This window comes from Carcharhinus amblyrhynchos, chromosome 30 (genome assembly GCF_965287045.1).
Source record: "Carcharhinus amblyrhynchos chromosome 30, sCarAmb.v2.hapA, whole genome shotgun sequence".
NCBI lineage: Eukaryota > Metazoa > Chordata > Chondrichthyes > Carcharhiniformes > Carcharhinidae > Carcharhinus > Carcharhinus amblyrhynchos.
The window spans coordinates 5028502-5051755 of record NC_137353.1 but is presented as its reverse complement, the minus strand read 5'-3'; the positions used below and the strand labels follow the sequence as shown (position 1 = coordinate 5051755).

General features: G+C 49.1%; 1 protein-coding gene across 8 annotated transcripts in view; it reads right to left on the bottom strand.

The window, feature by feature from the left end:
• Nucleotides 1–23254, bottom strand: part of casz1 (castor zinc finger 1) — a 399080-nt gene that overhangs the window by 70576 nt on the left and 305250 nt on the right. For all 8 annotated transcript variants that reach the window (XM_080215435.1, XM_080215434.1, XM_080215439.1 and 5 more), the window contains 3 exons: nt 22631–22672; nt 19527–19562; nt 14781–14852 (listed from right to left, as the gene is read on the bottom strand). In XM_080215435.1, the coding sequence (XP_080071561.1) occupies nt 14781–14852; nt 19527–19562; nt 22631–22672 (150 nt within the window). The remainder of the gene's footprint in view (nt 1–14780; nt 14853–19526; nt 19563–22630; nt 22673–23254) is intronic.

The following is a 23254-nucleotide window of genomic DNA, read 5'->3' as shown; positions in this document are numbered from 1 at the left end:
CAGAAGGAGGCCATTTGGCCCATCGAGTCTGCACCGACTACAATCCCACCCAGGCCCCACCCGCATAACCCCATGCATTTACCCAAGCGAGTCCCACTGATACTAAGGGGAGATTATTAACATCACAAGGGGTTCCTCCAGGGGGTATTAATTATAGAGTGGGGGGGTAATTATATTCACATGGTTTATATTTGGAATTCCTAAAATTCTGACAAGTGAGGAAATTTGGATATAAAAAAGGCGTTCCAGAGGTGTAACTATTCAGGATTCATTTACCCACTCCGTCTGCTGGGATCCATTTCAGAATCAAAATGATGTTTGGAACATGCCTGATTAAAAAAGGGTTAGGAGCGGGAATGGGTGGGAAATGGTATTACATAGCATTACCAAATATTGTGTGTGCAAATGTGTGTGCATTAGTGTGTGTGCGTGTTTGTGTGTGAGAGAGTGGGAATGTGAGTATGTGCATGTGAGGGAGCGAGTGTGTGTTTGAGTGTGTAAGTGAGTGTGTGCGTTAGTGTGCGAGTGTGAGTGAGTGTGAATGTGTTAATGTGTGAGTGTATTAGAGAGTGAATAAATGTGCGAGTGTGTGTGTGACTGTGTAAGTGTGCAAGTGAGTGTGTGACTGAATGTGTTGGTGTGTGAGTAAGTGTGTGTGTCTGTGAGTGTTCAAGTGAATGTATGTTAGTGTGTGAGTATGTGTGCGAGTGTGTGTGTGTGTTGAGTGTACAAGTGAGTGTGTAAGTGATGTGTGTGTTAGTGAGAGTGTGAGTATGTGATTGAGTATGAAAGTGGGTGTGTGAATGAGTGTGAGTATGCAAGTGCACACAAGTGAGTGTGTGACTGAGTGCATGAGTAAGTATATATGAGTGAGTGTGCGAATGAGTGTGTAAATGAGTGTGCACGTTAGTCTGTGAGTGTGCATAAATGAACGTGTAAGTCAGGGAGGGTTTCTTTTCCAAGTATAAGTGAGGAGTAGTGATCCGTATGGAGCTGGTGTGTAAACACAGTAGACAGAGTGACGCGGTTTGTTAGAATATTGTCCACCCTCCCGGTTCAGACTGAACTTCCTTTTTGTCAGTAATAATTCCAAAGTGGAGTCACTTTATCCACTTTCTAACCTGACCTCCCACGGACGCGTCTGTTGCACAAAACTGTCCTCATCATTCATCAGTGGCAAATGGAAAATAGTTCTTTGTAATTTTACACACTGCATTGCAAAGCTTTGTAACTGGACTTCACCCTGTCTGATTCAGCCGCTGGGATTCGCCCAGAGGAGAGCCTGGATCCATGAAAAAAACAGCCAATTAGAGAGGCTTAATCACCAACACAACCTCCTTCCTAATGTTCTCAGCAGATATCACCGGCTGAAGACTCCAACATGTGACAGGCCGGTACCTAATGAATACCAACGCACACCCTGTATTCTGGGTGGTAATTACAGTGATGGCAGGTAATCGTGTTACACGGGGTTCTGACTTGTTTATAAAGAAACAAATGTCTTTTTCAGTTGAAATAACTAATCCAATCATCGGACACAAGTACCTCAGAGACTGACAACAAGACGGCACAAGGTTTCGACTTGTTTTGGATTAGAGGGACACAATCTCGATAAAGCAATCCTCGCAGTCCTGCTATGCTCTGGTTTGCAATGGTTATGAAAGTCGTGTGGAGCAGTGGGTTAGCGCCCCTGACTCTGAGCCAGAAGCTGCGGGTTCAAATCCCACCCCAGGACACGATGGCCAAGGAAGGTGTATTCGCACTGCGGTCAAACGGGTTGAGTGTCAACCTGTAAAATCCTTCCATCTTAGCCAGCGGTAAGAGTGGGAGAGCTTCCTGGTTAGCCAAGTGATGGAGAGAATGTTGGAGTCTTGACCATCACTATCCATGGGTCTAGACTCCATGGAAATGTGTATTGCTGGAATCTTACCACCTCCCCCGCCCAAGGCCAATGGAGAATGCCGTTCCGTGAGCCTTGCCCGCCCCGATTCTGGGGTGGGGACGAGGCAGTAAGATTCTGGCCTATCTCACCACAGCAATGCAGACTCCCTGAGTGAATTGTAACACGAACGTGTTACTGATACTGTGAGCACGATTGCCCCAAGCAAGTGAGCTCAGTTTACAAATTCACCATTTCTGTTCTTAGATTCTAGCTCTGTGGAAGGAAAGATGGAGTACAGCAATGTTGGAGACATGTCTGCAGACTAGGATCTGTAAACAATGCCTCGTTGACCAGGGAATGGAATGGAATAACTCCAGCTAAATTTCTCCAAATGGGACTGAGATTCCAATTCACTGAAATGGACACATTACATAGAAACATAGAACAGTACAGCACAGTACAGGCCCTTCAGCCCTCAATGTTGTGCCGAGCTAAATATTTTTAAGAAGCGGGTTGATGGGTTCTTGATAAGACAGGGGATTAAGGGTTATGGGGAGAGGGCGGGAAGGTGGAACTGAGCCACGACAGATCAGCCATAATCTTATTGAATGGCGGGGCAGGCTCGAAGGGCTGGATGGCCTACTCCTGCTCCTATTTCTTATGTTCTTATGTTCTTATGTTCTTATGAGCTATGTGCGAACCAAGATCAAGCTATCCCACTCCCTATCATTCTGGAGTGCTCCATGTGCCTATCCAATAACCGCTTGAAAGTTCCTAAAGTGTCCGACTCCACTATCACAGCAGGCAGTGCATTCCACACCCCAACCACTCTCTGAGTGATGAATCTACCTCGGACATCCCTCCTATATCTCCCATCATGAACCTTATAGTTATGCCCCCTAGTAACAGCTACATCCACCCAAGGAAATAGTTTCTGCACATCCACTCTATCTATCCTCTCATCACCTTATAAACCTCTATTAAGTCGCCCCTCATCCTCCTCCGCTCTAAAGAGAAAAGCCCCAGCTCCCTCAACCTTTCCTCATAAGGCCTACCCTCCAAACCAGGCAGCATCCTGGTAAATCTCCTCTGCACTCTCTCCAATGCTTCCACAGCCTTCTTATAGTGAGGTGACCAGAACTGCACACAATATTCCAAATGTGGTCTCACCAACATCCGGTATAGTTGCAGCATAACCCCCTGTTTAAACTCAAACCCCCTGTTAATAAACACTAACACACTATAAGCCTTCTTCACGGCTCTATCCACTTGAGTGGCAACCTTCAGAGATCTGTGGATACGAACCCTAAGATCTCTGTTCCTCCACATTCCTCAGAACCCTGCTGTTGACCCTGTAATCCGCATTCAAGTTTGTCCTACCAAAATGAATCACCTTGCACTGATCAGGATTAAACTCCATCTGCCACTTTTTGGCCCAGCTCTGCATCCTATCAATGTCTCTTTGCAGCCTGCAACAGCCCTCCACCTCATCCACTACTCCACCAATCTTGGTGTCATCAGCAAATTTACTAACCCACCCTTCAGGCTCCTCTTCCAAGTCATTGATAAAAATCACAAATAGAAACATTCTAATATTTTCAAAAAAACTTTCCCGAGAGGGTCTTTCCTGAGGCAAATTAGTTGATAACTGTTGAGTGCGCGATGACGAGAGTAATGAGTAATGAAAGATACTTGGATCAGATGGTCGATAAATTGGAAGGGAATGGGAAGCGATTCCGTCTGCTGGAATTCCATGGATTGACGGGAAATGGCACCTTCTTGTTGGGACTTGCTTCTACCATATTTGGAGAAGAGTGTCCCCTGGCCTGCCCTCGACTGCAGAGTGGAGTGTAATGGGCAGGAGTGGCACTGTGGGGCGATGGTGGTGTAGTGGTACCATCACCGGACCAGTAATCCAGGGGCTCAGGTTAATACTCTGGGAACGCAGGGTCAAATCCCACCACAGCAGGTGATGGAATAACTAATTGAGTGGTGAATCATTGGTTGTTATAAAAAAGTCCATCTGGTTCACTAATGCCCTTTAGGGAAGGAAATCCGCTGTCCTTACCTGGTCTGGCCTACATGTGAGTCCAGAGCCACAGCAATGTGGTTGTCCTCCAACTGCCCTCTGACATGGCTTAGCAAGCCATTTAGCTCAAGGAGAATGAGGAATGGGCAACGAATGCCGGTCTTGTCTACACCCCATGGAAAGATTTAAAAAATGGACCAGTTTTGGACAGAGACTGAAGTAACTCATGAAGAAGGATGAGTGGGACCACAGCAGCTAACTGACCTGTCGATAGCTACACAGGTTGCTCACTGGACATGTCGGGACATCCCCTTTGTGTGTGGATGACTAATCTGGACAATATCCAGGATTGGGCTGGTAAGTGGCAAGTAACTTCCACACCACACAAGTGCCGGGCAATGACCACCTCCAATAAGAGACACTCTAGCCATCACCCCTTGACATTCAGTGGTGTTACCATCACTGAATCCCCCGCTGTCAACATCCTGGGATTACCACCGATCAGAAACTCATCTGGACTCGCTACATAAATACAGTGGCTACGAAAGCAGGTCAGAGGCTGGGAGTCCTGTAGCGAGTAACTCACCTCCTGACTCCCCAAAGCCTATCCACCATCTACAAGGCACTAGTCAGGAGTGTGATGGAACACTCCCCACTTGTCTGCATGGGGGCAGCTCCAACAACACTCGAGAAGCTCGACACCATCCAGGACAAAGCAGCCCACTTGATTGGCACCACATCTACAAACATCCACTCTCTCCACTATCGACACCCAGTAGCAGCAGTGTGCATTATCTACAAGATGCACTGCAGCAATTTACCAATGAACCCACAACCACTTCCATCTAGAAGGACAAGGGCAGCAGATACATGGGAAGACCACCACCTGTAAGTTCCCCACTGAGCCACTCACCATCCTGATTTGGGAATATATCGCTGTTCCTTCGCAGTCTCTGGGTCAAATCCTGAAATTCCCTCATGGCATTGTGGGTCTACCCACAGCACGTGGGCTGCAGTGACTCAAGAAGGCAGCTCACCACCACCGTCTCAAGGGCAATGAGGGGCGGGCAATAAACGCTGCCCAGCCAGCAACACCCACGTCCCACGCGTGTGTACAAAGGAAGAATTTAAGATCGCACCTTAACAAGCTGAGAAAAGGGTTCTCCTAGTGGCAGTTACTCCCACTGTCTCAGTAACTCCCTTGGCTTGCTCCCAACATTTCTTTGTCCCAAACCCTTTTTGTTTGTATTCACCGATACACCAAAAATATGCAAAAATTAGTTCAATCGTTTAATTTGATTACATGTCGCACAACCACTGCATCGAACTGAAGACGTACCTTTGTAAATGATGGGGGGGGGAGAACATTAGCAAGTAGTTACAAGATGTCTTCGAGTTGGCAATGGGTGAGTCGGAATTAGCAACACTCTCTTTCAAACATTTCAATGGACCTTTCAGATGGGAACAGCCACACTGGGTGGATTATTTTGTGCTTTAGAACTCTTCATTTTCATATTTAAATCCTAAATCCTTTTGCTAAATGTTCTTATTGTATTTTGTCCTTTTATGACAATATTTATTTTGCATAACCAGTAATCCCTCTAAGACTGGGATGCATTTGCCTTTTTTATTTTTAATATTTGCTTCCTGCCTCCCCACCCCACCCCACCGCCCCCCCCACCCCCGCACACCCACCCACCACTCCCCCCCCCCCCGCCCCCCCACCCCCGCACACCCACCCACCACTCCCCTCGCCACCAATCTGCTTTTCTCAATAAAATCTTAAACTAGGAAAAATTATTACACCATCCATTAAACTGTCAGATCTGGAACTTGTAGTTTGAAAGGATAAGTAAAAACAGGATATTAATGTTTATGGGTGTATCTGGGAAACTATTTGTTAAAGGAGGGGAATATATATATTTTTAACAATTTAACTGACAGGTTTCATCAATTCAGTGCCAGCTGCTATTGGAGTGGTCCCTGTGCGCCCAGACTGAAGAGAGTCATCAGTAAATCTGCTGATGCTGTTCTGTCAAGCTTCACTCACGCCACGGGTGTTTATTTAACTTTTGGACGACACTCAAACATAATTTGCTTTCTGCTTGCGAGGAACGGTGTGACACTAGCAGAGCCACAGTCTTGGTCACTCGAGAACAGAAGTCACCCGAACAGGGATTGTACAGAGATTGAACAGACTTACAAGATAATGAAGGGGATGGACAGGGTAGAGGTAGAGAGATTCTTCCCGCTTAGAAAGGATAGCAGGACGAGAGGGCACAGCCTCAAAATAAGTGGGGGGGTGCAGTTTCGATCGGAGTTGAGGAGGAACTTCTTCACTCAAAGGGTGGTGAATCTCTGGAATTCTCTGCCCGTTGAAGTGGTGGAGGCTGCCTCGCTGAATATATTTAAGTCACGGGTAGATAGGTTTCTGATAGACAGGGGAATTAAGGGTTATGGGGAGGAAGCAGGAAAGTGGAACTGATCCACTTCAGATCAGCCATGATCTTATTGAATGGCGGGGCAGGCTCGAAGGGCTGGATGGCCTACTCCTGCTCCTATTTCTTATGTTCTTATAGATTGTACAGAGGTTGTACAGAGCTGGGTTAAGGTTAAACCAGGCCTGGTTCACTGATTGAATTCAGATAAATAAATCTGCCAATGACTGCAACACTACATTCAATACTCTCTCATTTCCTTCTCTATGAACGGTATGCTTTGTCTGTACAGCACACAAGAAACAATACTTTTCACTGCATGTTAATACATGTGACAATAATAAAGCAAATCAAATCAAATCAATCCTACATGGGGTGGCACGGTGGCACAGTGGTTAGCACTGCTGCCTCACAGTGCCAGGGACCCGGGTTCAATTCCAGCCTTGGGAGACAGTGTGGAGTTTGCACATTCTCCCCTCCGGGTGCTCCGGTTTCCTCCCACAGTCCAAAGATGTGTGGGTTAGGTTGACTGGCCTTGCTAAACAGGCCCCGGGATGCATAGGTTAGAGGGATTAGTGGGGTAAATATGTGGGGTTACGGGGAAAGGGCCTGGGTGGGATTGTTGTCGGTGCAGACTTGATGGGCCGAATGGCCCCCTCCTGCACTGAAGGGAGTCTATGATTCTCAAGGGCAATTAGGGATGGGCAATAAATGATAGACCCGGCCAGTGACACCAATCTCTCCAATCACCTCAGCACACACATAAAGAAGCCAAAAACAGCCAAATGAAAGGTGATGTGTGAGAACCTGTGCCAAAAAGACTCAGCTTCGGAAATCTTTCACCGTGTTGTCGTGACTTCAGTCAGGTCATTGAGGTTGACCAATTGGAGTATGAGCTCCCTCATTAAGGATCCAATTGATGGGTCAATCAGTGAGTCTTTGCCTTGTACTTAACTGGGTGTGTCAGTTCCTCTGGCACCCCCGGAGGTAGACTGCTGACTACGAGCACTCTGTGTATTAGAGTTTGTAACACCAGGTTAAAGTCCAACAGGTCTATTTGGTAGCACAAGCTTTTGGAGCACTGTCCCTTCGTCAGATGAGTGTGCTCACCTGATGCATTCACCTGACGAAGGAGCAGCACTCTGAAAGCTCGTGCTACCAAATAAACCTGTTGGACTTTAACCTGACATTGTGAGACTTCTCACTGTCCCCGTCCAACGGCAGCAACTTAGTTTGTAAATAAAGGGATTTTGGTGAAGGAACCTCTGCTTCTGAGGACTTATTACACACGGATATAAAAATAAATTTCGCCTCTGCTTCCCCTAAACCAGGCGACTGTGCCTTAACAAACTGGTCAGGCTTCGCTGACCTCCACATTGAAAGTTGCCTTCCTGCCCTCCCCAGCTCCTCGAGGAGTTTAACAGGGTGGGATCTGGAGGTGAGGGGATTTCCTGACTCCCAGAACCCACCCACCCAGGCCCCAGCCCTTCCCTCTGGAGATTCCGGCTCGTCTCGGAGGCGTCGCGATCCAGGGGGGAGGCGATTCCCAAATCCTTCTGCCCACGTGCCCCGTGACGGAAAGCTTTGCATCCTACACCTGCGTCAGGACTCGACCTGACAAGGATACATTGGCGACTCGCTTTTGGAATCTGCGGAGGCCCCCACCCATCCGCATCCCCCTGCCCCACCCTCCATCCCTACCCTGCACTGCTCTCCCAGGCCCATCCTAAATCCCAAAGGATCCTTCCGGCAGACACGGGGCACGTGTCAGCCAGCGGCACCATGAAGTTAAATCCAAACTGGACTGTTTAAAGTTGAGGTGAAACTTGCCGGCAGCTACTGCGACATTCACCACCAAAGTCGGGCCCTCTAACCTCAGTGCGATGAATATTTTAAACTGACTTTAGCAAAGCATATGCTTGTTTATCCTCCGCACCAGATAGTTTTTTTTTTGCATTAAATTGAAGCTTTCCTCGCGGCCTGGTGCCAGGTTGTTATGCGATAGCCAAGAGTGGAAACGCACTCTCAATGCACTCTCAGACTCATTACATATTGACAATGATGACTGTCAAAACCCCCTCAATTATAATGAAAAAACATACAAATAAACATTCCCGTTGCCACTGCCAACAAGCACCATCTGCCAAAGCAGTAAAATCCACAGGAAAAAGCTAACTCAGATTTATTTTTTTTTTGAAACAGAGATTATCCCGCAGTTGCTTTTTAGCGATCGCGCTGCAGAGTTCATTTAGTTAATTGAATACCAGTGTTTTGGGCGCATTAAAAACCGCTCCGTAGAAAGGAAGCAGGATGAGGTCCAGGTGGAATGCAGGCCTGGTTTTCCATGTGGCATCAGCCCTGGACAGTTTAATCTGCCAGCGTCACTCTAATTGGCTGATTATATTCGCTGGCAATTAAATATTAATGATGTAATGACACACTGATTGCTACAGATCTCAGATGACGACAATTGTGGCATCTTGATGTCGAATTTATATGCAATAAAAATCTGGTTCAGAGGGGGACGGAAGCAGGAAATCATCCGTAAAAACCAGGGGACACAGGGGTGGGTCAAAATACTGACTCACGGGGTGGGTGGAGTGGGGGGGGGGAGGTGGGTGATGGGGCGGGGGTGTAGGGAGGGGAGGTGGGGAAGTGTGAGGGGACGGGGAAAGTGAGGGTGGTGGGGAGGGTGGTGGGGAGATGTGGGAGGGGAGGTGGGGAGATGTAGTGGGTGATGGGGAGGTTGTGGGGGGGGGGTTGGGGAAGTGTGAGGGGGCGGGGAAGTGTGGGGGAGTGTGGGCAGTGTGGAGAGGGGGGTGGGGGAGTCTGGGTGGTGGGGAGATGTGGGGGCGGTGGGGAGATGTGGGAGGGTTGGACGGGGGTGTGGGGGCGGTGGGGAGATGTGGGAGGGTGGGACGGGGGTGTGGGGGCGGTGGGGAGATGTGGGAGGGTGGGACGGGGGTGTGGGGGCGGTGGGGAGATGTGGGAGGGTTGGACGGGGGTGTGGGGGCGGTGGGGAGATGTGGGAGGGTGGGACGGGGGTGTGGGGGCGGTGGGGAGATGTGGGAGGGTTGGACAGGGGTGTGGGGGCGGTGGGGAGATGTGGGAGGGTGGGATGGGGGTGTGGGGGCGGTGGGGAGATGTGGGAGGGTGGGACGGGGGTGTGGGGGCGGTGGGGAGATGTGGGAGGGTGGGACGGGGGTGTGGGGGCGGTGGGGAGATGTGGGAGGGTGGGACGGGGGTGTGGGGGCGGTGGGGAGATGTGGGAGGGTAGTGGGGAGATGCGGGGGCGGTGGGGAGATGTGGGAGGGTGGGACAGGGGTGTGGGGGCGGTGGGGAGATGTGGGAGGGTGGGACGGGGGTGTGGGGGCGGTGGGGAGATGTGGGAGGGTAGTGGGAGATGCGGGGGCGGTGGGGAGATGTGGGAGGGTGGGACGGGGGTGCGGGGGCGGTGGGGAGATGTGGCGCAGTGTGGAGGAAGTGTGGGGGGTGGGGTGGAGGTGGTGTGGGGTATGTGGGTGATGGTGGGCTAGGGAGGTCGGGGGGGGGGTGGGGAGGGGAGGTCAGAGAGTGTGGGGGGGGATGGGGGAGTGGGTGGTGAGGAGGGTGGCGCGGGAATGTGGAGGGGTGGGGAGGGGGGGGGTGGGGAGGGCAGCGGGGAGGGTGGGGGCAGTGGAGGGCTGGGAATGGTGGGGAAGTGTGGGAGGGTGGGGTGAGGTGGGGGTGGGTCTTTACCCCCCCCTTCTGGAAATCAGATGAGGGGCAATCGTCCCAGGGCTGGTGTCTAACTGTCCGCCAGCATCAGATCCAAGCTGTGGCATTTCCTTTGTCTGAGTGGTTTAAATAAGGAAATTGAAACGATTTTGCAGCTTATCTCGCGCAGCTCCCACCATCAGCCAGGAGATGTTTAGACAAATTTTATGCATTATGTAAAGCGAATCTGAAAACAGAGAGGACTTGGCAGATGTAGCTTTGGCCTCGTTAAGATTCCTTAATTAAATCTCCGCCGTAAATGGAATCAGCTCCTGGATTTTTTTGCAGGCTACTGTTTCTTGTTTGCAGCAAATATTTGGTTCAACTTGCATCGAGATTGCGTTCCTCGCTCTCCGAGGTCCTAACCCTGAAACAAATACAGTGGCTAATCTGATATGGAAATGGGATGGTTTGAGCAGGGCGCGCAGTCACAGCTGCTATCCTGGAAGGAACAGTTACAGCCCCGATCCGGAACTTCCTCCGGAACAAGAAACCAAAATATGACACAAACTCTCTCAACTCTGGATTCGAACACTGAGGAGAGATTCAGCGGGAAAGCGGGAGTCCAGATTGAAGATGTGCCATGATCTTTTTGAATGCCGGAGCAGGGAATTCCGGGATCGGATAGTGTGTCCCAATTCCCAGGATCGGATAGTCTGTCCAAATACCCGGGATCGGACAGGCTGTCCAAATTCCAGGGATCGGACAGTTTGATCCAATTCCTGGGATTGGATACTCTGTCCCAATTCCCGGGATCGGATAGTCAATCCCAATTCCGGGCATCAGATAGTCTGTCCCAATTCCTGGGATCGGATAGCCTGTCCCAATTCCTGGGATCGGATAGTCAATCCCAATTCCGGGGATCAGATACTCTGTCCCAATTCCCGGGATCGGATAGTCTGTCCAAATACCCAGGATCGGATAGTCAATCCCAATTCCCAGGATTGGATAGTCAATCCCAATTCCCAGGATCGGATAGTCAATCCCAATTTCGGGGATCAGATACTCTGTCTCAATTCCTGGGATTGAATAGCCTGTCCCAATTCCCGGGATCGGATAGTCAATCCCAATTCCTGGGATCGGATAGTCAATCCCAATTCCCGGGATCGGATAGTCAATCCCAATTCCCGGGATCGGATAGTCAATCCCAATTCCCGGGATCGGATAGTCAATCCCAATTCCCGGGATCGGATAGTCAATCCCAATTCCCGGGATCGGATAGTCAATCCCAATTCTGGGGATCAAATCGTCTGTCCCAATTCCCAGGATCAGGTATTCAATCGTGCCCCGGTGTCTAGATGCCCCACGAGGAATACTGAGAGGCCTGGATAGAGTGGATGTGGAGAGGATGTTTCCACTGATGGGAGAGACTAAAACCAGAGGGCACAGTCTCAGAGTGAAGGGACGTTCATTTAAAACGGAGATGAGGAGGGATTTCTTCAGCCAAAGAGTGGTGACTCTGTGGAACTCTTTACTGCAGAAAGCTGTGAAGGCCGGGTCATCGAGTGTCTTTAAGACAGGGATAGATAGGTCCTTGATCAATAAGGGGATCAAGAAGGCAGAGAATGGGGATAAGAATCATATCAGCCATGACTGAATGTGGAGAAGGCATGATGGGCCGAATGGCCTAATTCCGCTCCTATATCTTATGGTCTTGAGGAGAAACATCCTCCCAGCATCCACCCTGTCGAGTGCCCTTGGGATCTTTCAGTAAAATTGCCTTCCGTCTTCTACATTCCAAAGGGTACAGGCCCAAGTGGCACAGTGGTTAGCACTGCTGCCCCACAGCGCCAGGGACCTGGGTTCCATTCCCGGCGTGGGTCACTGTCTGTGTGGAGTTTGCATGTTCTCCTCGTGTCTGCGTGGGTTTCCTCCGGTTGCACCGGTTTCCTCCCACAGTCTGAAAGATGTGTGGGTTAGGGTGCATTGACCCAATAGGTGCCAGAGTGTGGTGACTAGGGGATTTCACATGAACTGAACTGACGTGTTAACGTAAGCCTTACTTGTGACTAATAAATAAAGTTTAAACTCTCTTCACACCACCATATATCAGCACAGGGCTCTCCACCATGGACCCAAGGGTTTGATTTAAGCAAACACTGATTTAAGCCGTTACAGTAAGAAATCTCACAACACCAGGTTAAAGTCCAACAAGTTTATTTGGTAGCAAAATTTACTACCAAGTAAACCTGTTGGACTTTTACCTGGTGTTGTGAGACTTCTTACTGTGTTTACCCCAGTCCAACGTCGGCATCCCCACATCATTACAGCATGGAGGCCATTCAGCTCCCCTGGCTCCGTGCTAGCTCTATATGGTCAATGCAGTTGTCCTGATCACAAACGGGCAGAACGATGGTGCTATCAGAGCAGCTGTGAACTAGGCAGAAAAGGGAACAGATTCAAATATTGCCGGCTCCCTGAGTTGAGTCTGAGGCAGACGGAGCGGTTGGCCGCGTGGATTCCATTTTACTGATTTGGAATCAATCCAACAAACATCTCTCCGAGTTCCTGGGCTTGATGGAAGCTTTATCTGGAGCCAAGTTAGCTCCACTGGATGGACGTATTCACCTTAAGTCTGTGAGTGAAGTGATTAATCGCTGTAAAATGTGTCCACAGGGCTCGCTTCCAGCCAGGGCCCTCCCCCCCCCGGGGCCTGAAGGCACAGGGGGAAATGGGGCCTACGGGACTGTTACGTCCATCAATGTGGCCTTTACCCTGCTGGGCAGCAGCGGCCGGTCTGTCCCACTTACCCCTGGAGTGGACAAACTAACTAACAAGTTACCTGTCAGTCTCCGGCCTTTCCCAGATCCTCTAATCAATCAGAGTGGGGGGGAGCAAGGAGGAAGGCATGAGTAAGGGTGGAATACTGGGATGGCCCAAGGCCAGGACACCCAGTGAGGGAATTCTCAGGAAAACGTGGTCGGAGAGAAGCTTCCCTCCTGCTCTCCCATGAGCGATGGACTCTGTACTATACCCAACCCAGGCACAACTCCTCCCCTTACTGCACCCCTCAGAAACGTCCTCAGGGGGTGAGGATGAATAGGTTGGATGCTGTTTACAGGAGAGAGGATGGGAGTAATTGCAAGTAACACTGTGTAGGTGTACCTCAGGGCAATAGGGAATGAAAAATAGGGAGGAATGTTTGATGATGAGGGGCTGAGTTGATATTCCCCTTTTCACACTATTATCCAGGAGGCTAAATAATCCTCTCTCTACACAGGGGCAGCGCGGTGGCACAGCGGTTAACACTGGTACCTCACAGCACCAGGGACCCGGGTTCAGTTCCCGGCTCGGGTCTCTGTCTGTGTGGAGTTTGCACATTCTCCCCGTGTCTGCATGGGTTTCCTCTGGTTTCCTCCCACAGTTCAAAGATGTGTGGGGTTTGGTGGATTGGCCACGATAAATTGTCCCTTAGGGTCCAAAAATATGTAGATTAGGTGGGTTGGCTGTAGTAAATGAGCAGGGTTATGGGGATAGGGTGGATGGGTGGGCCTGGGTAGAATGTTCTTTCAGCCAGTCAGTGCAGGCTCGATGGCTCCCTCTGCACTGTAGGGATTCTATGGTCATATGTGCGTACGATTAAAGCTCTGGAAACCTCCCTCAACAATCTCGCTTCTGTTAAAATTTAGATCTTTGTAGCTCAGAAATGACTCGAGCTCCGTGCTGGAGATGGTCAGTTTGGGTATTTAACTGGGGGACAAACACCTCTGGCAGCTGGAGCCTGTTTCAAATGCTCGGTGTGTGGATTCTTGTTAGAATGGTTTATTTTCTTCTTGGAGGGAGCTCTGAGCTCCCCATGTCCCAGTCTCCGCAATGTACAACCCATCAGGTACACGTGTGATAGAATCATAGAAATGTTACAGCACAAAAAGGGGGCTATTCAGCCCACCTTGTCCCTGCTAACCCAAAGACATCCAGGTACTCCCTCTATTCAACCTTCCTGCACCTAGCCCATAGCCCTGTAGCTTAAGGTGCAGGTACTTTTTAAGAGTTTAGGGTCTCTGCATCCACCACCAATTCAGGCAGCGAACCCCAGACACTCACCTCCCTCTGCCTCTTCCTCATGTTCCCTCGACACCGACTGCCGCTTATCCTGAATCTATAGCTTCTGGTTTTTGAACTCTCTGCCAAGAAAAACAGGCTCCTCCTGTCTACTCTCTCTCCAGCCTTCACAATTTTGTACACCTCAATCATGTCCCCCCGCCCCCCCCCCCCACCTCATCCTTTTCTGTTCCAAGGAAAATAACCCCAATCTCTCCTCACAGCTGCAAGCCTTGGCAACGTCAACCTCCTCAGCACTCCTTCCCGGGCAATTAACATCCTTCCTGTAACACGGTGACCAGAACTGCGCACCCAACGTGGTATCTGAGTATCTGACCCTCAACCCGGACGGTATCGGTAAATCGAGCCCAGAAGGTTCGAGGGTGATTTGGTGCTAGACTTCCCAGATAACACCCCCACCTCCGAATGGGACCTTCAACATTGGCGTTCGGGTGGAGACCTACCGATCCAGCAGTGGGAAAGGGCAAACATTCTGCATCAACCATTCTGTGTAAACTCACAATTTGCCAGTGACTAAATGACTCTGAAATGTAGCCAACACTGAACAATAAAAGCCTGTCTGTGTTTCCTTCAAAGCTAAACAATTTTTTAATACAATACGAATTTTGCATACCTGGCAATGTACTTTTGGTAAATATTCGCATCATCAGTTACAGCACCTGCCTTCTCTGATGACAATCCGTTCCTGTTTTTTTTTAAACAGTAAAGGAAAATGGAAGGTTAAATTACAATAGGTTTCAGATTGAGAAAAAAATATACAAACTGACAGTACAAATCTCGGAGTCAGTGTCTATTTCACGCTCTGTCTTTCTGTCTCAGACTCACATGTGACAGTTTCTGGATGCTTGAGTGTGTAAGTACTGAAACTTGGTATTAATTATAGATTTTAAACAGGAACATTATGAAAACAATTCATGTCAGATTTTAACCCTTTGCTTTCTCTCTCTCTGCCTGAATTACAGGCTAGATCGGGTGGCACAGTGGTTAGCACTGCTCCCTCACAGCGCCAGGGACCTGGGTTCACTTCTGGCCTCCCGTCACTGTCTGTGTGGAGTTTGCATGTTCTCCCCGTGTCTGCGTGGGTTTCCTCTGGTTTCTTTCCACAGTCCAAAGATGTGAGGGTTAGGGGGGATTGGCCTTGCTAAATTGCCCCTTAGTGTCAGGGGCACTAGCTAGGGTAAATATATGGAGTTACAGGGTTAGGGCCTGGTTGGGACTGTTCTCAGCGCAGGCTTGATGGGCCAAATGGCCTCCCTCTGCACTGTAGGGGGTTCTATGGTTCTAAAGACTGAGGCATTGTTTAACTGGAGGCCAATGTGATCGAGCGAGCACTGGGGGGATAGGGGAAGAGGAACTTGCGGATTACAATATGACTGCGAGTCAGGGGTGGGATTTTCTGCACCCTTGTGGGTGTGTCTTGCGACGGCGGAGGTGGCCCGCTATTGGCCAGCGACGGGACTGGAGGATCCTGGCAGTGGGAAAGGCCGGAAAATCCCGTCCCACAGCTCTGCCACTTCACGTCACCTTTTAGGGTCTCCGTGTATCCGGCTGCCCCGAAACCAAGTTCCGGTGCCCTCCGATGCCAACCCATAAATCTGGGAATGGTTCCTCTACACGCTGGCGGTGAGTGTGCCAATCGGTATACAACGACTGGTACTGCATTGGCGAGGGTGAAGGGACCAATCGTAACGAAGAATAAATGGGTGTGTGGCATTCCGACCGTTAATAGACACGCTAATGTCACCAATGTGAAATGACAGGAAGACATGCAAATTCTGGCAAAGACATGAACTAAATATGATTCTTACATAGTTTCTTTTTTGCAGCCAACATATTTCAATTCAGGAAGAAATTAGATATCGCTCTTGGGGCTAAAGGGGTCAAAGGTTATGGGGGAAAGGGGTGGATTCAGGATATTGAATGCGATGATCAGCCATGATCAAAATGAATGGTGGAGCAGGCTCAAAGGGCCAAATGGCCTCCCCCGCTTCTAATTTCTATTACTTTCCATGATGAACCAGCTTTTCAATCTAAGTTTTTATTCATTCGTGGGATGTCGCTGGCAAAAGCTACCAAATAAACCTGTTGGACTTTAACCTGGTGTTGTGAGACTTCTCACTGTGTTTACCCCAGTCCAACACCAGCATCTCTACATCGTCGACGGCTGGGCCAGCATTTATTGCCCATCCCTCGTTGCCCTTGAACTGAGTGGCTTGTCAGGCCATCTCAGAGGGCAGTTGAGAGTCAACCACATTGCTATGGCTCTGGAGTGACATATAGGCCAGACCAGGTGAGGACAGCAGATTTCCTTCTCTAAAGGGACATTAGTGAACCAGATGGGTTTTTCTGACATTCAACAATGGTCATCAGTAAATTCTTAATTTTAGATGTTTTTTATTGAATTAAAATTCTACCATGTGCCGTGGTGGGATTTGAACCCTGGTTTTGAGAACATTAGTTGGGTTTCTGGATTAATAGTCTAGCGATAATACCACTAGGCCATCTCCTCTTCTAAAATCAAAGTGCAATGTTTTAAAGTGACCTGGTTTGGGTTTCCTCGGGAAAGATCTGTTCACTATTCTCGAAGCTGTGGATTTATAAATATCGACTTCACAATATTCCCATAGCAAACTCTTCTCAGATTATTTTTGTTAGCTTCATTTTGGGAGCATTTGCTTGAGCGACTAATGGGGTGTTTAAAACCCACAGAGAAATATTTCAACCTCCATAAAAATAAAGGAGGTGTTGTTCTTCCTCTGCACTTTCAGAGAAGCACTTCTGATACATCTTCCTTCCTTTAATCTTCAACTGAGGATTCCCACCCCACCCCATCACCCACCCAACCGTGACTGGTGAAGCCTTCAACCGGGGGGCCAGCAGGGTAAATATGTGGGGTTACGGGAATAGGGCCTGTGTGGGATTATGGTCAGTGTAGACTCGATGAACCATGTCTGACTCATTTCCTGCACTTCCTCCTGTTAGAATGGAACCAATGATAACATTGGATCTGTTGCAGTGCAACCAATGGTAACATGCTGTAAGGGTCAGATGTCCTGGTAAACTATGTGACCAATGTCAAAATGATGTGGTGGTCAGCTGACTCAGTATAAATATAAAGCTGCTGGGGTTTGTAGGAGCTTAGAGTGGTCTAGGTTGAGGCCTCAAGTGTTGGAGTAATGAAGTTTCTTTATTAAATCTTTTCTTTTGATTTATAAGTTGGAATAAGTCTTGTTTTGTTTTATTGCCTACAGTTGAAGAATACCTCCTGGTGCATCGGCAACCCCTTCCTCCCAGAACCATGATCGGGGTCCCCCTTTTCCACCTCACCAGCCTCCACATTCAAAGATTCATCCTCCCATGTCCATTTTCCTGACTGAGACACGCTCTCTCTCTAATTGGAACACAATCCACTTCTCTGATCGTGGATTGATAGGAGCCCAGCTCACAGGGTGTCCAAAGCAGCCGTATAATTTCATCAGCTTGGCTGAGAACTACATCCCGGCTCCCGGACCAGAAGATGGAGAGATTAACGCTCGCTCTAGGATTCCAGCACTTAATCTAGTCTGATCCTTACAGGTGGAACACTGAGAGGTTGGATTATCAAAGATGTGGTTCTTTGGGCGTATCTTTAACGCGCGGTCCTCTCACTCTGTACAGCAGTGTGTTAAAGGGAACACGCAAGGTGCCATTTCAGGGAGAAATAGGGGCCAACATTCCTTCCCAGATGAACATAATCCATTCAGATTGGGGTTGAAAGTTGCTTGAGTTGCTTCTATATTTTTGGCACAATCTCCATGGTGATTGGTTGCGACGGCAATGACACAGGGCCCAGTACTTTTGGGTGTCCCTAAACCTGACATTATTCCGAGTGAACATGTCAATGAGGAGGTTTCATGCCTGTTAAAGAATCCACTTGTTTTCTCATTCTTTGGCCAAATCTGCTCAGGATTGGTGGACGTCAGAGCAGAATTAGGCCATTTGGCCCATCATACCTGCTCCACCATTCAATCATGGCTGATACACTTCTCATCCCCATTCTCCTGCCTTCTCACCATAACCCCGATCCCCTCATTAATCAAGAACCTATCTCTCTCTAAATGAAAGACACTCGATGACCCGGCCTCCACAGCTCTCTGTGGAGAAGAGTTCCACAGATTCACAACTCTCTGGCTGAAGAAATTCTTCCTCGCCTCGGTTTTAAAGGAGAGTCCCTTCACTCTGAGACTCTGCCCTCGAGTCACAGGAGAAGGTTTTAATGAAGACATTTTTTTAACCAAAGGCCTTCCTGTGGAGACCACAAGAGGCCGGAGTCCCCCTCCTTACTCTGTTACGAGTTCCAATTCTGCATCCACATCTCCTCGAACCTCTGCCCTCTTACCTTCTCACCCAGACCACCCCCTTCAGTCCAGGGGCACACCGGAAAGCCACTGCCAGCAAGGAAGGCAGCACAGGACTGGCACTTCCTGCTGGACAGCACAGTGGTTAGCACTGCTGCCTCACAGCTCCAGAGAACTGGGTTCAATCTCTGGCTTGGGTCACTGTCCGTGTGGAGTTTGCACATTCTCCCCGTGTCTGCGTGGGTTTCCTCCGGGTGCTCCGGTTTCCTCCCGCAGTCCAAAGATATGCAGGTTAGGTGCATTGGCCGTGCTAACTTGTCCCTTAGTGTTCTGGGATGTGTAGGTTAGAGGGATTAGTGGGGTAAATATGTGGGGTTACGGGGAAAGGTGGGGTTATTGTTGGTGTTGACAATTGAAAGTATTCAAGAGGTGGCTGGATGCAGCACTTGGGGCAATTGGCATCAATGGGGAGAAAGCAGGATGAGGCTATTGAGTTGGATGATCAGCCATGATGGTGATGAATGGCGGAACAGGCTCAAAGGGCCAAATGGCCTCCTCCTGCTCCCACCTTCTATATTTCTATGGATGAGGTGCCCGGGAAAGTGAGACCGTGCTGACACCACACCTCAGTTACTCGGAGGAGACCCAGAGATGAACCTCCGTTCACCTCCCAGCATCTTTCCCCAGGAGCCGTGACATCGACAGCCTCGAGGCTGTGCGAGGAAACAGGAACTGACTAATTCCTATCCCACCCTGTTCACTGCACCGTCATTTCACCACCCTGTCCACCTGACCTCCCTGGGTGCAAACGGCAAGGGCCACGTTTCAAAATCACTTCATTGTACTTGGCACGGTGATAGTTTCACTGGGCTAGTAATCCAGAGGCCCAGCTCAATACTTCGGGGATCACGGGTTCAAATCCCACCGCCACTGCTTCCCTCACCAGCAACACCACCCCTCCCCACCCCCTCCAACCCACTGACCACCCACTCTGTAGAGATAAGGCACAGTCTGATTCTTACCGGTTGACTGCAGAGACGTTCGAACTGGGTAGCCTTCTGTCAAGAAAGAAATGAACAAGAGATGAGCCTTCTGCACTTGCACCAAGAGATGTTCTCTTCCTGCCTTCGCCCTGGGTTCTAAATTCCTGGACCCCCCCTTCCCCACCCCACCTCCCGAAGACTGGGATGCCCTAAGTCACTTCTCAGGAGAATGATTAAATAAGGTTTGATGCCAGTAAGGAGATATCAGGGGAGGTGGTCATCAGCTTGGTCAAAGAGGTCATTTCTATGGAGTTTCTTGAAGGAGGAGACAGAGATGGGGAGGATCAGGGAGGGAATTCCAGAGCTCGGGACACTGACAGCAAACGCCAATGGTGGAATGATTCAAATTGGGAAGGTGGGGGCACAGAGGCCAGGATGAGAGGAGCTCAGCCATTCCGGAGGGTTGTGGGTCTAGATGGGTTTACAGAGAGGAGGAACAAGACCATAGATAGGTTTAAAGCAAGCTGGAGAATTAAAGGGAGACACGGTGGTACAGTGGTCAGCACTGCTGCCTCACAGCATCAGGGACCCGGGTTCGATTCCCAGTTTGGTCACTGCCTGTGTGGAGTTTGCACGTTCTCCCCGTGTTTGCATGGGTTCCCTCCCAGTGCTCCGGTTTCCTCCCACACTCCAAAGATGTGTGGATAGGTGGATTGGCCATGTTAAATTGACCCTTAATATCCAAAGATGTGTAGATGGGGGATTGGCCGTGCTAAATGTGCGGGGTTATGGAGATAGAGCATGGGGGATGCGGCTGGGTGGGATGCTGTTTTGGAAAGTCAGTGCAGATCCGATGGGCTGAATGGCCTCTTTTTTGCACTGTAGGGATTCTATGGTTTTAAAGACTAGGGCATTGTTTAACTGGAGGCCAATATAATTGAGCGAGTGCAGGGTGATCGGGGAAGAGAACCATGTGGATTACAATAAACCGATCAGGGCTTTGACGGAGCGTAAGCTTACAGAGAATGGAAGATTGGAGGCTGGCCAGGAGAATGTGAGGATTGTCAAAGTAGCAAAGACCATGGTTGGGGGTTTCAGCAGATGACCAGAGGCCGGGGCAGTGTCCAGCGATAAGATGGAGGGGGTTTTACTGATGGCACGGAGACGTGGATGAAAACTCATCCTGGGGTCAAACCCCAAGATTGTGAAGGGTCTGCGATAGGGCAACCTTGGAGGGGAATAGAGGGAATGAAACTGGGATCAAAGACACATCTCCATTTAGTTGGAAGAAATATTTGTTCATCCTTTAGAAAGGTTAGTGAGTTTGCGGATGATACCAAATTAGGAGATATTGTTGGTTGCGAAGAACGGTGTCAAAAATTACTGGGAGATCTTGATCAGTTCGGGAAGTGGGCCCAGAATTGGCAAATGGATTTCAGCACAGATAAGTGTGAGATGTTGCATTTTGGAAAGTCAAACCAGGGTAGGACTTATACAGAGAATGGTCGGATCCTAGGGAAGGAACAGAGGGACCTAGGTGTACAAGTACATAGTTTGTTGAAAGGTAGACAGAGTGGTGAAGGTGGCATTTAGCACACTGGCCTTCATCAGCCAGGGCATTGAGTATAGGAGTTGGGACATTATGTTATCGTGTATAAGTCAGCGGTGAGGCTGCACTTGGAGTAGTGAGTACAGTTTTGGTCACCCTGTTATACGGAAGACACTGATAAACTGAAAAGAGTTCAGAGAAGATCTACCAGTTGCCGGGACTCGTGGGCCAGAGTTACAGGGAACGGTTATCCAGGTTAGGGCTTTATTCCTTGGAATGTGGGAGAATGAGGGGTGGCCTTATTGAGGTGAATAAAACCACGATGGGCATCGATAGGGTGAACACACAGAGGGGTGAATCCTCCTGTTCCCCCTGCCACGGGAATCGTAGCAGGCAAGGAGCGGACCATGGAAAAGCCTGTGAACTTAGGGTAGGATTTTCCGGTTTTTGGGATGAACATGCTTGGAACATCTCGTCCAAAGTCTTTTTCCCAGAGGGCAGACGTTTAAGGGGTAAAAAGGGACCTGAGGGGCAACTTCTTCACACACAGGGAGGTGCGAGAATGGAATGAGCTGCCAGAGAAAGTGGTTGAGGCAGGTTCAGTAACAACATTTCATAGACACCCTGCAGTACAGAAGGAGGCCATTCGGCCCATCGGGTCAGTACCGACCACAATCCCACCCAGACCCTATTCCTGTCACCTTCGTTTACCTTGCTAATCCCCCTGACACTAGGGGGCAATTTAGCACGGCCCATCAAACTAATCTGCACACCTTTGGACCATGGGAGGAAACTGGAGCACCCGGAGGAAACCCACGCAGACACGGGGAGAATGTGCAAAGTCTACACAGACAGTGACCCGAGGCCAGAATTGAACCCAGATCCCTGGGGCTGTGAGGCAACATTGCTAACCACCGTGCAGCCCTTAAAAAGCATTTGGATGGAAATGGATGAGAGGGATAAGGGCCAAATGCGGGCAGTTGGGACTAGCTGGGAGGGCAGCATGGTCGGCATGGATGGGTTGGGCCGAAGGGCCTGTTTCTGTGCTGTACTGCTCTCTGACTCTAACGCTGTGTCTCTCTGTGAGCAGAAGGCAATAAAGTGAGGAACCTTTATTGTTTCTCCATTGCACTGAGTACATTTCTAATTATTTCATATTGAGAGGGACAGTGTACTTCACAATGTCTTTGGACATCAGGAATCAATATTTCTATTTCAATATGTGAACAGATAGTCAAAAATGAACTGTGTCCTCGAATATCAAGTGTATATTCTGAATGCACTGCTCAATGTCAACTTGGCAGCCAGCTTTCCGATAAAAATATCCCCTTCCGGATGAGAGTGTTTGAAAATGTGAACAAGAGACAAAAAATGCCCAGGCATTCCTGAAAGCTGGAAAAGGCCGTCAATGCTGGAAGAGTTAAACTCATTACAATAATTTTTCTTAGCTGTATTGCCACAATCATAAAAGGTAATTACAGTAATGGAGCAGTGTTCAAGAAGGTCGTGAGGAGCAGCCAAGACTCAGGAGGACTCACTTCCTGAAACAATTACACTTCAGGCTGCAGATAGGTAAAGATCAGAAAATACATACCCGACAGGGTCGTCCAATAGGGGCTCAGATTTGGAGAGGCGGCTGTTGGGGAAATTTAAAATAAAGTTAGTGAAGCTTTTGTCGGAAACGAGACGGAAGGTCAGGACGGGTACGGCAGCAACTTTCATAACACGGATCTCACAAACAACAGAAGAACTGAAATACTTCCCCAGCCTTCCCAAGGGTCAATGAGCAGTGGAAATACACAGACAGGGAACAGGCCAGCCACAGATAGACACATCATTACACAGCACTAGCTCATCGTCAGAAATATAACGACTAAACACATATGGCAGTGTGTCACGTGAAATATGATCTGTGGATTGTGACATGTGGAATGCAACATGTGGAATGTGACATGTGGGATATGACATACAGAATGTTGCATGTGGAATATATCATATTGGAATGTGTCATGTTGAAATGTGTCATGTGGGATGTGATGTGGGATATTGCATGTGGGATATGACATGTGGAATGTGACATGTGGAATGTGGCATGTGGAATGTGACATACAGAATGTGGCATGTGGAATATATCATGTTGGAATGTGTCATGTGGAATGCGACGTGGAATATGACATGTGGGATATGGCATGTGGAATATGACATGTGGGATATGGCA